Source organism: Neomonachus schauinslandi, chromosome X (assembly GCF_002201575.2).
Source record: "Neomonachus schauinslandi chromosome X, ASM220157v2, whole genome shotgun sequence".
Taxonomy (NCBI): domain Eukaryota; kingdom Metazoa; phylum Chordata; class Mammalia; order Carnivora; family Phocidae; genus Neomonachus; species Neomonachus schauinslandi.
This window is the reverse complement of record NC_058419.1, coordinates 30,507,760-30,521,425: the sequence shown is the minus strand read 5'-3', so window position 1 is coordinate 30,521,425 and position 13,666 is coordinate 30,507,760. Positions and strand designations below refer to the sequence as shown.

General features: G+C 50.6%; 1 protein-coding gene across 1 annotated transcript in view; it reads right to left on the bottom strand.

Moving 5' to 3' along the window:
• KIAA1210 (KIAA1210 ortholog) overlaps window positions 1-13,666 on the bottom strand; it is a 66,385-nt gene that overhangs the window by 39,869 nt on the left and 12,850 nt on the right. Inside the window, 1 exon segment of the mRNA XM_044911932.1 lies at window positions 3,308-3,378. Coding sequence (XP_044767867.1) covers window positions 3,308-3,378 — 71 coding nt within the window.

Sequence of the window (13,666 nt, the reverse complement as noted above, 5' to 3'; positions counted from 1 at the left end):
AGGCTCTACCCACGGAGTCAGCCAGGTGCCCCAATAATTACTTGTTTATTAAGACCAGATTCAATTCTATCTGTAGAATTGGTCTATCAGTTCTATTTATCTATAGATAAATAGATATGGGGAAGCAGCCCCATATCTATCAATCAATAGTGATCTGTAGAGTATAATGATTAGAAGCAGAAGCCAGCGTGGGGTGGGGCAATGCAAGAAGACAGAGGACTGTATGCTTGATAATCACTGCTTAAGTAATTCCTGTTTGGGATGGCTTGGGCCATTTCTCATCTACTAGGATGTACCTAAATAGGGTCATGATGGGGACCAACTTGGCGATTCTACCTACGGATAGAAAGACTAAAACACGAAGATACAGCAGGAAACATATTTTTTCAAGTTTCCTTCTATAATTTTTTCTCAGGAAAAGTTCAACTAATTTCTATAATGATAAATTATTTAGAACGATGCTTGGGGGTGGCTTGAAAATGATCGAGCATTACTCTACTATACTAATTGCTATGATCAGTTCTTTGCTGGAAAAAATTTATCAACTGGATCTCTTGGGGGAAATGCCCTTATCTGTAGTATTTGCCTATTTCTCTGGTGTAAAAGTCCCTGCCAGTTTTCACCCAGAACAGATAAGATTTATTGATTCTTGATGGGTGGTCTCCTTCTGGTCTTCTAAAAGAGGAACAACTTTATGCTCAGAGTGTTTAGAAACATAGTGATCGTTGCCCCTCTTGCTTCAAAATCCCCGACTAGAAGGGAGGAGGGCAAACCTGCTTCTCACAAACCAGCAAAAAGGCAGAGATGAGAGAGTCAGCGGCTAGCAGCCGCACTTGTAACACTATCTATAAACACTTAATAATTGGATAAAAACACTTCTAATAAACATCCGGGCTCTGAAGCTGAATGTACCAAGCATAATCATCGTATGGGCAGACAAAATTAGGCACTGACACCTTTTTATGTCCCTAAACCAGCAAAATGACTAGAGACTTTAGAACCATAACAGGGGCTAACATTTAATGATGCATGTATTTCAATTTCTGTGCCCCCCCCCCAGTTTTCCATTTTTGCTGGCCAAAAACAACAACCTATTTTCCCATGAGGATCCAAAATACCTTAAGTAACATGTGTCTCTTTCAACTACGGGCACTAGAAGGAAAATAATGTTTCCATTCGTCCCTGTGGGCTAGCTCTGAGTATGTGGGCATGGGGGTGGGGGCAGGTAGAGCTCTGTTGGTAGAGCTGGGGGTGCACCAGGAGATGGTAACCACCATGGTGGGTTGGTGGCTCACTGACCTCGGGCAGTGACTAGGAAGCGGCACACGGCCTTACCGAGCAACCCATTGCCACATATCCAATATCAACTGCAAGAGTCCAAGTCTTTGGCCTGTTTTGGCTTAGGAGACCTCCCGAGCCCCAACCACATCAGACCCCATGTGTGGAGATCGGCCCTGAGAAATAGATACGAGTCTGGGAACATTCCACAAGCTATGTATTCTGCAACCCCACTGAAATCTGAGAGAGTTGCCCTATATTCAAGTGTATGAAATGGCCTTTCAAGCTCTCTTTTGTAAAGGGGTGCCTTTAAATTACCAGCAGCTGAGCCCTGCCTAGGCTGGTTTTCGAAAGAAGCTGAAGTGCCAAAGGCTAGATAGACCTAGGCAGCTGGTAGAGGTCGCCACCCTCATTTGTATCCAGCCATGTTTATGTAGGTCACCTCCACACTGGGTAACAAGTGCCCCCGCCAGGTACCGCAGTGGTGGGCAGTGAGCTCCCGGCCACCAGCTTCTGGACTTCTCCTATAACAAAGCCACTGATTTCCCTGTCCGAGCCCAAAGACCACGTATTCCCAGACAGGAGCTCTCAACATCCTCATCCAATGAGGGCCGTGTGTCACATGCCAGAAAACAGCCCACGGAAAGCAGTTTTTTCCCCCCAGAGAGGAAAACACTGTTAACTCCAATGAAGAAATCATCACTTCTGGGTTGTATATTTGCTTATCCACCGCGCACACAGGCAGCCCACCTGGGCTGAACTTAATGGGGCTTTAAAAATGCATCGCATGACAGTGACCTTGTTCTCTTGCATCGCTGCTTAGAAAGAAAACATTTCTAACTAGCCTTTCTCTCCATCAACCTCCAAACAGCCACGCTATTCTCTGGCTAGCAACGACTAGCTCTAAAAATGTACCCAACTGTCTGATCTTTTAAAACAACAAAATCTTGCGAGCAGAGAAAAGGCATTTCCTTACCTTCACCCTTCATCAAGATGCACCGCATTGCCACCTTCCTTTGTAGGCATCTGTCTAGCTCATATCCAAAAAGATAGGTCAGTTGGTTTAGTAGGGTGAATGAACGGAATCTGGTGCCTTGGTGAAGAGGCCTATCATTCATTTTTTTATCTGTTCATTGAATGAGTATTTGCGGGATCTAAGGACTCTCTCTCTGAGACCCAATACAAAACAATGGTGACACCAAAACGAAGCCCCAAGCCCTGCCTTCAAGGATCCGTGCACCAGGTTCAGCATCCCCCGCCCCACATCAGCCCCACATCAGCAGTAAAAGCGGGCCTCTAGGAAGCCACAAGAAGGTTCCATTCTGTTCTTCCGGATCAAGTCTTCCACATCATACGCTACTTCAACAAAAATTGGAGAACAACCCAGTGAACTGTTGCATTTAGTCCTATCTTTAAATTCAATGTCTTATTTTATGTCTGATGGTTCCTTTGCAGTGGAGGGATGTCGATGAGGCTTACCACTATCTAGTGACCTTTGCCTTCCTGAACTGATACTCACTCGCGGTTACATATCGCTCCTAGGTGGCCCCACAATTTAGGGAATGGACACACATCTGAGTAAGTTTTGCAAAAAGAACTTTTGTAAGTTGAGCCCCACTTAACAGAAGCCTGTGGTGGCATCTTTGGTTTGTATTCCCCCTTTATTCCTCAAATTACAAAAAAATCTGGATTACTCTCTACAGTAAAACCTCAGTTGAATCTCTCAGGTCATGGTCTGCTCCAAATTTTTTTTTTTCTAATTAAGCAGAAATATTTCTCCTGCCTTAGTAAGTAGAAACTGGTAACCATCCCCAAAGAAGATTGCAGGGCCTCAGACAAACCTTGTGATATCAGAGTTGGACCCCCCAAAAAAGAGGCAAAAAAGCCCTGCAAAGTAAGTGCAGACTGAGTCTAGTGTTATTAGAAATTTGATATGAACTCGTTTGCTTGTGGCTTCCTTTTTTTCCTAGGGGTTAAACACAGTAAACGAATCTAGTTCTAGATGGCAAGATTCCACTGGGCTACTTACCCTCATCGCTGGTGTCCAGAACTTCCAGACTTCCAGAAACTTCACTTAGTGATTCAGCCATAGTAGGATCACTAAAGTAAAATATTGAGTGAAAAAGCAAAAGATCATCATTTGATATCCAGGGCCTAACATGCTCGTTTTACCTTACTCTTTATCCTTCCGTTAGATTCTTAAACCATTCAAGGAAAACCAGACAAAGAGAATTGCCATGAGAGCGAATTACCCTTCCTTAAGAAAAAGCTCATGACTTCATTTATATGAAATGTCTAGAACAGGTAAATACACAGAAATATACATGCAAAAATGTTTATCATTGCATTGTTTTAAATAGCCAAAAATGGGAAGCAATCCAAGTGACAATTAAAAGGCTAATTCTCTCATGACTCTGATTCCATGTCATGGGAGAATCATCCGTCCTTATGCTTTTCTCCATCAGTACAGATAATCAATTGAGCATCAACTGTAAATTTTCCATTCAGTCTAGCCTTCTAGCAAAAGCTAGGGCTGACAGGTCTAGGGAAACATGTCTGTGGATAACCAGATCTTTAAAAATCAATGCTGACATTTTTGATGCGAGCTTGTGTGGGTTGGGAAGGGGGCTCCGACCAGCACCCTAACCCAGAGAAAGGGTGCTATATTCATACACAGCTGGGAAGCTGTAGAGAGGCGGGCAGAGCTGGGCCTCATAAGAGCTCCCCCTAGGGTCTTGATCCGACCAGTTGAAGGACCATCAAGTGGGGGTTAAGTAGGTTCTGGAGCCCCATTTCCCACGCCAGGTCTGCTCAGCTCCCAGACATAGTCAAACTGCCATTGCTGTTTTGTGCATGGATTCCAGGCCAGTCCTGTCCTGCCCTCCAGCCATACACCCCTGATGCATCTCCGGAAGTAGAGAGGGATGCCCATAGGCTCTGAGGTTAAGGCGGACTTGAGAGGTCACCAGCAAGAGTGACCGAGGCCTTGGAAAGCAAACGCTTCCAAACCACAGTGAGGGCTGACAGGGTCCTGGTGTCGAGATGGCTTCAGACCCTCTCACTGTGAAGTCCTATGATTTCCCATGGTGTGAGTTCTTTCTTACTGTGATGAGTAATAAACCCGACTCGCTCGATGACAGGTGTGTCCTGGCTGGCCTTGGCTGAAAAGTATTGACACTATGTTCAAGTCACTCAAACTCTATGAGCCAATATCACAATTCTGCCTGAAGATGACTTAATCCCAAGCCCATACAATGCTCCCGAATTCTCATGCGCGCGCGCGCGCGCGCACGCACACACACACACACACACACACACACACACACACGTTCCACCTGGAGATTTAGGAGGAGCAAAGGGATGGAGAAAGTCAGAAGTGCCTCAGAAATCCCGAGGGAGGACAGGAGAATTCCTTGGGCTAGGAGCAATTCCCATCATGGGTGAGTTCCTGGGCCAGCATAATAAACATAGCAGTACCCCCGCCCCGACACTAAGGAAGGCTTTTTATACCCTGGGGAAATAAACTCTCTCTGAGCTTTGGAGAGGTCCGTAGAAAAGGAGCCTGTTTTCCAAAATACCAGGCCACAGTAGGCTAATATTGTCCTTAACCCACCACTGGCAGGGGTAGAAGACAGTGAAGCAACAACCAGAGAGGAAAATACAGAAGCCAAGAGGGAGAACAATGAAAGAGGACACCTTGGTAGCATCTGAACCCCTTAGAGCAATTAACAGAATCACTTGATTTGACTAACTCTCGAGTGTAGACTGTCTCCGATCCTTCCTAGCACACTTGCCTCATCCTCCTAAGCGAATCCCAAGGACCCCGAAGACAGCACCACCATCAGCCGAGCTGTCTCCCTGGCTCAACCAACCAACCAACCACCCACCCACCCACCCACCCAACACAGCGAAACACACATGGCTCCCCTTGATTTGAAATTCTCTTCCCGTTATCACCCCATTTCTTACCACCCCAAAACTTTAAAGGGTTATGTCATCTATACTTACTATCCTTATGTCTTCACTTCTTAGTCTCCTGGGCTCTCTCTCTGAATTGAGGCTTCCGACCTGAACTCCTTCCAAAGCACTCCACCAAAATGGCTCTTATTAAATGCCACTGCAAGTCCCCTGACTTCCCAGCAACATCTGACACGCCCTCCTTTTTGCATAATTTTATCACTTTGCCTTATTGACCGTCATACTCCCCTAATTTTCCTCCAACCTCATTGGCTGATTCTTCCTCAAGCTCCTTTGCTTGACCTTCCTCCTCTCCCTAGATCTGAAATGTTGTAGCCCCTAAAGTCTCTGTCCTTGGCCCTCTTTATCTATGACCGTTTCCTAAATCAGTGCCATTCAGGAGAAACATGAACGTGAACCTCCACTGCAAGCCACGTGCGTTGTTGCAAAATTCCTAGTAGCCGTATTTAAAAAAAGCCAAAAGAAAACTGGTGGGGTTACTTTGACCTCAGTAGAGCCCAAACATTATCATATTTTATTTAACTCAACAGAACCAAAATATTTTACGTTCTTTTTTTTTTTTTTTTCCCCGCGCTAAGTCTTTGAAATTCGGTTTGCATTTCACACAGGTGACAATTTTGAGCGCTCGAAGGGCACGCGTGGCTAGGGGCTACCACATCCTAAATGATCTCGTTCAGACTTGAAGTACCATCTCTACACTGGACTCCAAGGTGTCTGTCTCTAGACTGGATGTCTCCTCTGTACCCAAGGGCCCTATAACCAACTGCCTCGCCAACACCTCCAACTACTGGTGCGTGGAACTCTTGCTTCCCCCATACCCACTCCTTCCCCCACCCCAGTTCCCCCCCTCCCCTGCTCCGAAAAATGCCACTAACCAAATGCTCAGACTGAAATTTAGGAGCTCTTGATTCCTCTCTTTCCATCGTATGCCACATCGAATCCGACAGTAAATCCTGCGAGTCCTCCTTGCATGTATTTCTGGAATCCGACCCTCTCTGGCCCCGTCTGAGCCACCATTATCTTGTTGCTGCATCACTACAATGACCTAACCGGTCTCCTCGCTTCCTTGTTTGCCTCCTTATTCTCCACACGGTGGCCACGTCTGTCCCACCAGCCCCCTGCTCGAAACCCCCCGGTGACTTGCCATCACGCTCGAAGTCCCAGCTCCTTACGCACCCCCCAAGCCTTATGTGATCTGGCCCCATGCTCGTGCCCCCCTGACCGCCAATCCTGTTACCCTCCTCCTTCCTCTCTCTGCTGCAGCCTCAGTGGCCTTCTCACCATGACCCAACACACCCAGGCCCTTTTGATCTCAGGACCTTGGCACTTGCGGTTCCCTTTGCCCAGAGGGCTCTTTCCCCAGCTAGTTGCACAGTTGACTCCTTTGTAGCTTTCAAGTCAGCTCAGATGTTCCCTCCCAGGAAAGACCTCCATGACCATCCTGGTTAGAGCCTCTGGTCTCTCTCCATCACATGACCCTTTATGAACATCCTTACAGCACTCAGTACTACCTAAAATCATATTCTACAGTAATTTACTTGTTTCTTGTCTGTCTTCTCTACTGGAATGTAAATTCCATAAGGTCAGGGGCCTTGCATATTCTGTCCATCACTGGATCTCCTAGCCCCTAGAATGATACCTAGCACACAGCAGGCCCTCAATAAATGTTTGGTGCACGAATGCTTAAATTCAATAAAAGAAGGGGAAGTAACGTAAGAGCCATCTTTGCGGTCAGAAATTTCTTAGAAGTAGAGGCATGCTGTAGGAGCGCTTGTCCTGGGGGAGCGACCCCCTTGTTTTCCCAGCTTTGCAGGGCCTTCCTTCCCTCTTAGCGAGGTGGGCCCCACTCCTAGGCTGTTCATCTATGCAGAACCAAGCACACTCGGGCCCCTCCTGTCCTTGGTGTAGAGAATCTACTCGTAGGTGTCCCAGCCACGAGAACCCTGGGTGTGGAGCCCCACTCAGCTGGGCTAGGCCCGGAACCTCACGGAGGAAGCTTCAGGAACAGATACCCTGCCTTCTCCTACTTACAGCCCTCCACCCCTGGCAAAACTCCTTTCCTGTTGGCCTTGGGCTGACCTTATGAACCAGAGCTTTGCTTCCCAAGTACCTCCTCACAGAGGCATCGTTGTATTTCTTTCGCTTCTCTCATGATGGCTAATCTAAATCTAAAGTGAATTGGTTCCTTCGTTAGACCAGGCCTCTTTAAAAATGGCCTTTGGGCCAAGTCCTCTGGTCTATATTTTTGTGTATGAATGATACTTAGCAAAAACTGCTGTCACCTCATTGGTATCTCAAAAAAGTCACAATGTTTGGTCTTGATCGTGAGCCTCCCCAGCTTCAACTAGTTCATCAACTTCCTGCTGCCGGTAGGATGAGAGCCAAGTCCTTGACTTTCGAGGCCCTCCGCAATCTGGTGTTCCCTGTCCCTCTCCGTTGTACCAGAAGGTCCACCCCCCACTCATGCCCTCACGGCCAGAATTACCCGTCATTCCCCAGACGCACCAGGTGCTCTCACGTTCGGTGCTCTGTCCACTTGGCCTAGAACGTCAACTCCCTCATCCCCACATCCTTACAATCTTACCCGTTCCTCCAGACCCAGCTCAAAGGTCACCACCCGCGCCCCATGCTCTTGGTCCTTTGCCTCCGTCACAGTTGATATCACCTTGAAGACAGGGACCACATCTTGCCCACCCAGATGTCACCAACACCTAGAACGAGGCCAGGCGCATGGAAGGCGCTCGCTGCGTGTTTTTCCAGATGGACGAACACAGGAGCAGGGAGTAGGGGGTGCTGCGGCGACAAATAGGAAATCGGTAGGGAAAGCGGTCCCCCTTTTTAAACACATGGGGACAATATGAGACACACTTTCAGTAAAAATCCCCTCTGCACAAAATCCGTGAAGAAGTTGGCAAGCCGAGTAGGGAAAGAGGAAAGAACGTCTGCTTTTATCCAGTAAATGAGAGGCCTTCAGAACCACTTCCAAGGAGCATAAAGTCATGTCATAACGGGCATCAGGAAGCCCGGCCCAGCAGGGATCTAAAGTTTCATTATCAGTCATCGTTTAAACGCTTGCTTGCTCTGGGCCAACCCTAGATGCTTAGGCCTCGCAACTGCCTATTGCTTCTCAGCCTGTCTGACTTGAGGGCTGAACACGGGCTCTAGGAGGGAAAAAAAAGAAGCAGCAAGGGAATAAGGCCTGTCTTCCAAGGCTGTTGCAATTTTTTAACCACAGCCTGGTTCAGGTTCAAGGACTCAGAAGGCTCTGCTTGACACCTTTGCCGGCTTCCCAGAGTAGGGAAGGCTAACAGAAAGCAGCTAGCCTCGTTTTGTAGCAAATAATCTGGCAGGCTGAAATGCTTTTCGTGGAGTCTGTGGTAGGCAGAACTCTAAGCGTGCGTGCCCTGTAAATCCCCTCTCCTGGAGTCTGGGTGGGTCTGGCCTAATCAGGCAAGCTCTTTTTAAAAGCGTGTCCAGAGGTCAGACAGAGAAGTCAGAGAGATGCGAAGCCACGGCAGACACTCTCCTGCTGGGCTTGAAGGGCCAAACCGCTACGTCGTGGGGAGTGAGGACCACGTGGCAGGGCCCGGCAGGTGGCCTCCAGCCGCTGAGAACAAGCCTTGGCTGACAGCCAGCCAGAAAGTGGGGACCTCAACCCTACCATCTCGAAAGCCTGAATTCTGCCACCCACCAGCTCGTCTGGAAGAAAAGCTCCGACCTTGGATGGGTCCTCAGCCATGGCTGATCCTCTAAGTGCTGCCTCGCGAGCCCCTGACGTACACGGTGCCGGGGCTCCGGACTCGCGGACACTGCGAGGTGGCACATTTGTGTTGTGTAAGACACTTGTTACACAGCAATAGGACACGAATACAAGTCCTACGGGCGCCAGCTCTAGCTGAGGAAGAATGCAGAAGCAGGGTAGGTTTGGAGCCACGGAAGATGAAACACAGAACTCAGTAAGCAGCCCTTGGGATTCTTTGCTCCCTTCCCCCAGCCCAGTTAGCTCTAGAACTTCTGCTTGTGTATGCTCCCAGGAGCAGATGTGAGCCCCCTCGCGCTATCCTGGGTCGAGGGAAACAATCCTGCTGGTCATTTAGCCTGGCTCGGAGAGCCCTTGGCAGAAAGTGCCGCATGGCTTTGGGGGCACCTTAGGTGATGTGACATCTTCAGTGACTTCCGCAAAGCCCCGCCTCCAAGTGCCCATGGGCGCCAGGAGGAAGACACATGAGGGATAGAGGGTCACTTTTCTACACCCCACACCCTCACCTACGGGTGTCTGACCACCACAACCATTGAGCAGATGGCTAAGCACGCTCTAGGGGACTCCTGTCACAGACACCTGTTCTAGAGAAATTGTCACCCAGGCCTTTCTCCCACTCCAGGAGGCCAGAGAAAAATGCAAGCCTGCCACCCCCCACGTCCCCACCATAGATAGGGAAGCCCATTTCAGGGAGACCTCTTAGCACCCTGCTTGTGAGCCAGGGAGCATGGAGACTTGTCCCGGAGACTGGAGGCAGCCTCAAAAGAACAGGTGTCTCAGCGGGAAGACCGCTCAAAATTTCTGTGGAGATATGTCCCACTACCAGAAGAGAGCAAGAGGAAAGATTGCCCCCCATCTCATCTTAAGGGGGCAGCTACAAGAGCTGCACTGGATTGCAGCTTCTTCTCCTCCTCCTCCTCTTCTTCTTCTTTCTTTTTCCTTCTTTGTGCCTTTTCCTCCTCCCATGCTTCCATTTCAAAGGTCTTTAGCTTGCCTCCAGGTCTGCCTTTCCTTCCTCCCCTTTGCGCCTCAACCCCCCAGAGTAAACCAGTAGAAGCTCAGAAAGACCCAACTCAGGCCTTAGATCCCCAGGAGGGGATCCCCTTAGATCCCCAGGAGGTCAAAAATGCAAAGAACTTGGCCGAGAAGTTTCTTTCTGCCATCTCTCCAGTGGCCTCAAAGCCTAGCTGATGGGGAGTCTCATTTTGTCTCGTCAGTCCACATACCCTACGATTAAGGGCTCTGTCCTTGCAGTCAGGGACAATTAATATTACACAGTGAACACAATGAATGAAATTGCAGAGCCTTGCTCCGTGCCAGGCAAGCACCGTGAAAGCTGCTTCTTCGTGTGTTCTTTACTGAAGCCTCACAAGATCCCTATGAGGTGGGCATTATGTCCATCCCCGTTTCCTGGGTGGGGAAACTGAGTCTCGCTGACATGAGGTCATCTGTGCAGGAGTAATAGAGCTAGGGCTCAAATCCGGTTCTGGAGGATTTTGGAGCCCATGGTTCGACCACCACACTCTCCTTCCTCCTAACTCGGCAAAATCTGGTAAGCATTAAATGCCCACCCTCTCCTGCCCCCAGGGAATCTCACATGCTGGCCTATGACAGGACCCAAAAATAGGACACTAGGGAGGTTACTCTCAGCCCCTAACGTCTTTGCCAAGATTCACTGGCCAGTTTAACAACAAAGAATCCTGCCCCAAATGGCTCACTGGCCACACATATTACAATGAGCCATCACGCAGTATTAAAGGGGACACGTCTGTCGCACGGGCCCCTTGGGCGGCCAAGCTGAAGTAGGGTCCCATCCAGGGGAGCAGGAAGCATGGGGGCCCTGGAGGACTCAAGGGAGAGCCAGAATTGAGTCAAGGGGCCCTGAGGATGGACTTCACAGCTTTAAGGGTGTGTCAGGTGCCCAGAGCTCTGGACCCAACCTCTCTGCTAGTGCTCAAGGCCATCCCAAGCGGAGTGTGCCTGTGGTTTTTTAGTTTATGAGGTATTTGTTGTGGTTGCTGTTATTACAGCTCCCGGCGGTCAATAATCCATCAGCTGGGGGTGGGGGGTGTGTGAAAATTTTCCGAGGTGGGGGAGAAAGGCAAAAGGAGAAAGGGGGTGGTGGTGCTGGCGTGGGGCGTGGGCTCTTCGTGGCTGGTTGGAGTCTGTGGGCTATGGCCCGGATGCTTCCTGGCCTTTGAATTCCAAAGGCCTCTAGAAGATGAGACACGGGTAGTCATTTTCTGCAGGGGGTGGGGGAGGAGGTAGGGGAGATAAAGGAGGGAGAAAACCAGGCCCCGGCAATGCGCCGCCATGCCAAGCTGCGCTACCTGTACCTTTTCTGAAGGCAACTTGTAGCTTTTCGGTTCCATCTTCAGGCCCTTTCAGCCCACGGGGTGGGGGCTGGGGGAGGCAGTCTCAGCTTGGCCTCATGGTTATGATAACTAGCCCTTGGCCTCCCGGTTCTGAAGGGCAGGGCACGGAGGTCTCGGAGTGCACTGTGCCTTAACGGGGAAGGGGTGGGTGTGGGGAAGGGGGAGGCCGCGGCCCACAAAGGGCACATGCCCCCTGAAATAAAGACATACCCAAGAATCTGAGAGCCCTGGCCATTCCCGGGCAAGGTGATATCTGAGAGCCCGAGGCCCCAGATTTCCATAGCCCTTAACCCCACACACAGCCCTGCAGCCAGGCAGAGGCAGCTGCGGATTTGGAGTCGCAGGAAGGGTTACGAAAAGGTTCCCTGATCCCCAAATCTCTCCCTTTCCCCCAGCCATGGCATTGACCTCTCCACATGGCCTTGGATCCCCACCGTTGGAATCACTCCCTCTGAACCAGGCCACAAAGTCAGAACCATCTTTCCCAAGGCCCCTCTCTTTGCTACCCCAAAGTCTTTATGCAGCCCTACTAGGGGCTCAGAGCTGCGACGACGAAACACAGCAGTCAGCACTTACTGCATAGTTAATATGGGCACGCATCCTCTCTTTCGATCCTCGGAACGATCCCATGAGGCGGGTACTATTTATTTTCGATCCTCCCCATTCTGCAGATGAGGGAAGCCGAAAGGCTAAGTAACTGCCCAGGGTCACGGGCAAGTCCACGGGCAAGGCGAGGTCATCTGACTCCAGGGCCCACACGTGCTACATAAAACGACCCACTCTCTGCTGACGAGAAACAAGCACACGTGAAAGATTTGGGAACCATATCTGATTAGGAATCAGAAGGCCTGGGTCCTGATTCTGCCCTTCCAACAGATTATCTTTGTGGCCCTGCCACACTCCCTCCAAACCGGGCCTCAGTTCCCACATCTGTAACATGAGGAGGTGAGACTAAATTATCACACGCTCTCTTATGGCATTTTATGACAAGGACCCAAAGGCTAAACTCTAGGCTCCTGACTACATAGAGGAGGGGTCTGTAGGCCCCAAGAGTCTGTGCGTTGCCAAGGGGGGCGGGGAGCAGCAAAGCCAAGCCAGAGAGCTAAGATCTCGAAGTCAAAGAACAAGGGAAGGTGAGAGGGAAGGGAAGGAGCAGATGGAAGAATCGGGGAATGGAAGGCGTGTGGCCACAGAAAGTTCTAGAGGGTGATTTTGTGGGCAGCTCCGCTTAAAGCAGCACGAGGCTGGAGGAATCACGAAAGCCCTGAGAGATGAGCCCCACCTTAAGACGGGCCATCTGCTGGGCAGGAAAGTTTGTTGTCCGCTTAAGCACTGAGGCACCCACTTGAGAGCATAGGTGAGTTGGGGTGGGGGTGGGGGCAGAGAGGGCCGATGACAGCCACAGACCCTGGGCCACCGGGAAGAGCTTAAGAACCCTGGCCCAGGATGATGTGCTCAGGGCAATGAGGCGTGGGTGATGCCTGTCTCCCTTACATCCCTTCCGCCCAGGGTCAGGTCTGCTCTCACACCTGACTCTCACACCTCTCTGGTCCAGTCTCTGGAAAAGAAGCCAGAAGCTCCTGGACCAATACCGACAGGCCACAGGAGGGAGGTTCTAGCACCAGGGATGCCAGACGGCAACCGATTGGAAAATGGAGTGGCCCAGAGCCTGGTGCTAGGCCAGACACCAGGAGGGCAAGAAGGAGGGACCCCCCTGAAGGACGGCCCGGAGCCAGGCCAGGCTAGAGGCCGCTAGTCGGGGCGGAGAGAAAGGCCCAGATGGCCAAAGGCAGAAGGAAGATTCTTGGTTCCCTTCTCCTGTGTCCACTTCCGGCCGCAGAAGCAGAGAGGAACCCAAAGCACAGAGTTTTCTCAAGGCCTCCTCTTGCCCGTTCATCCCCTCTCCCCGGCAGGGAGAGGAACGGGGTCGCCACCTGGAAGAAGTCAGCGGGGTGCACACAGCTCTTCCCAGTAGGGTCACCACCTCAGGGGAAAGGAGAGCGGCAGGGAGAACCTGGAGAGCAGAAATCTCCCGAGCTTCCTTAAACTTGAAGAATCTCGGGCCAGAATGGCCTAGGAGAAGAAGGAGGCGCACTGGGGAGAGCGCCCGGGAAGAGCGCTTCAGTGGGGGTGGGAGACACCTGGTCCCTCCCACCCCAATGGATACCGCTCTGTTGGCCTGGCCCCTTCCCCCCACCATGGACACCGCTCTGTTGGCCTGGCCCCTTCCCCCCACCATGGACACCGCTCTGTTGGCCTGGCCCCTTCCCCCCAC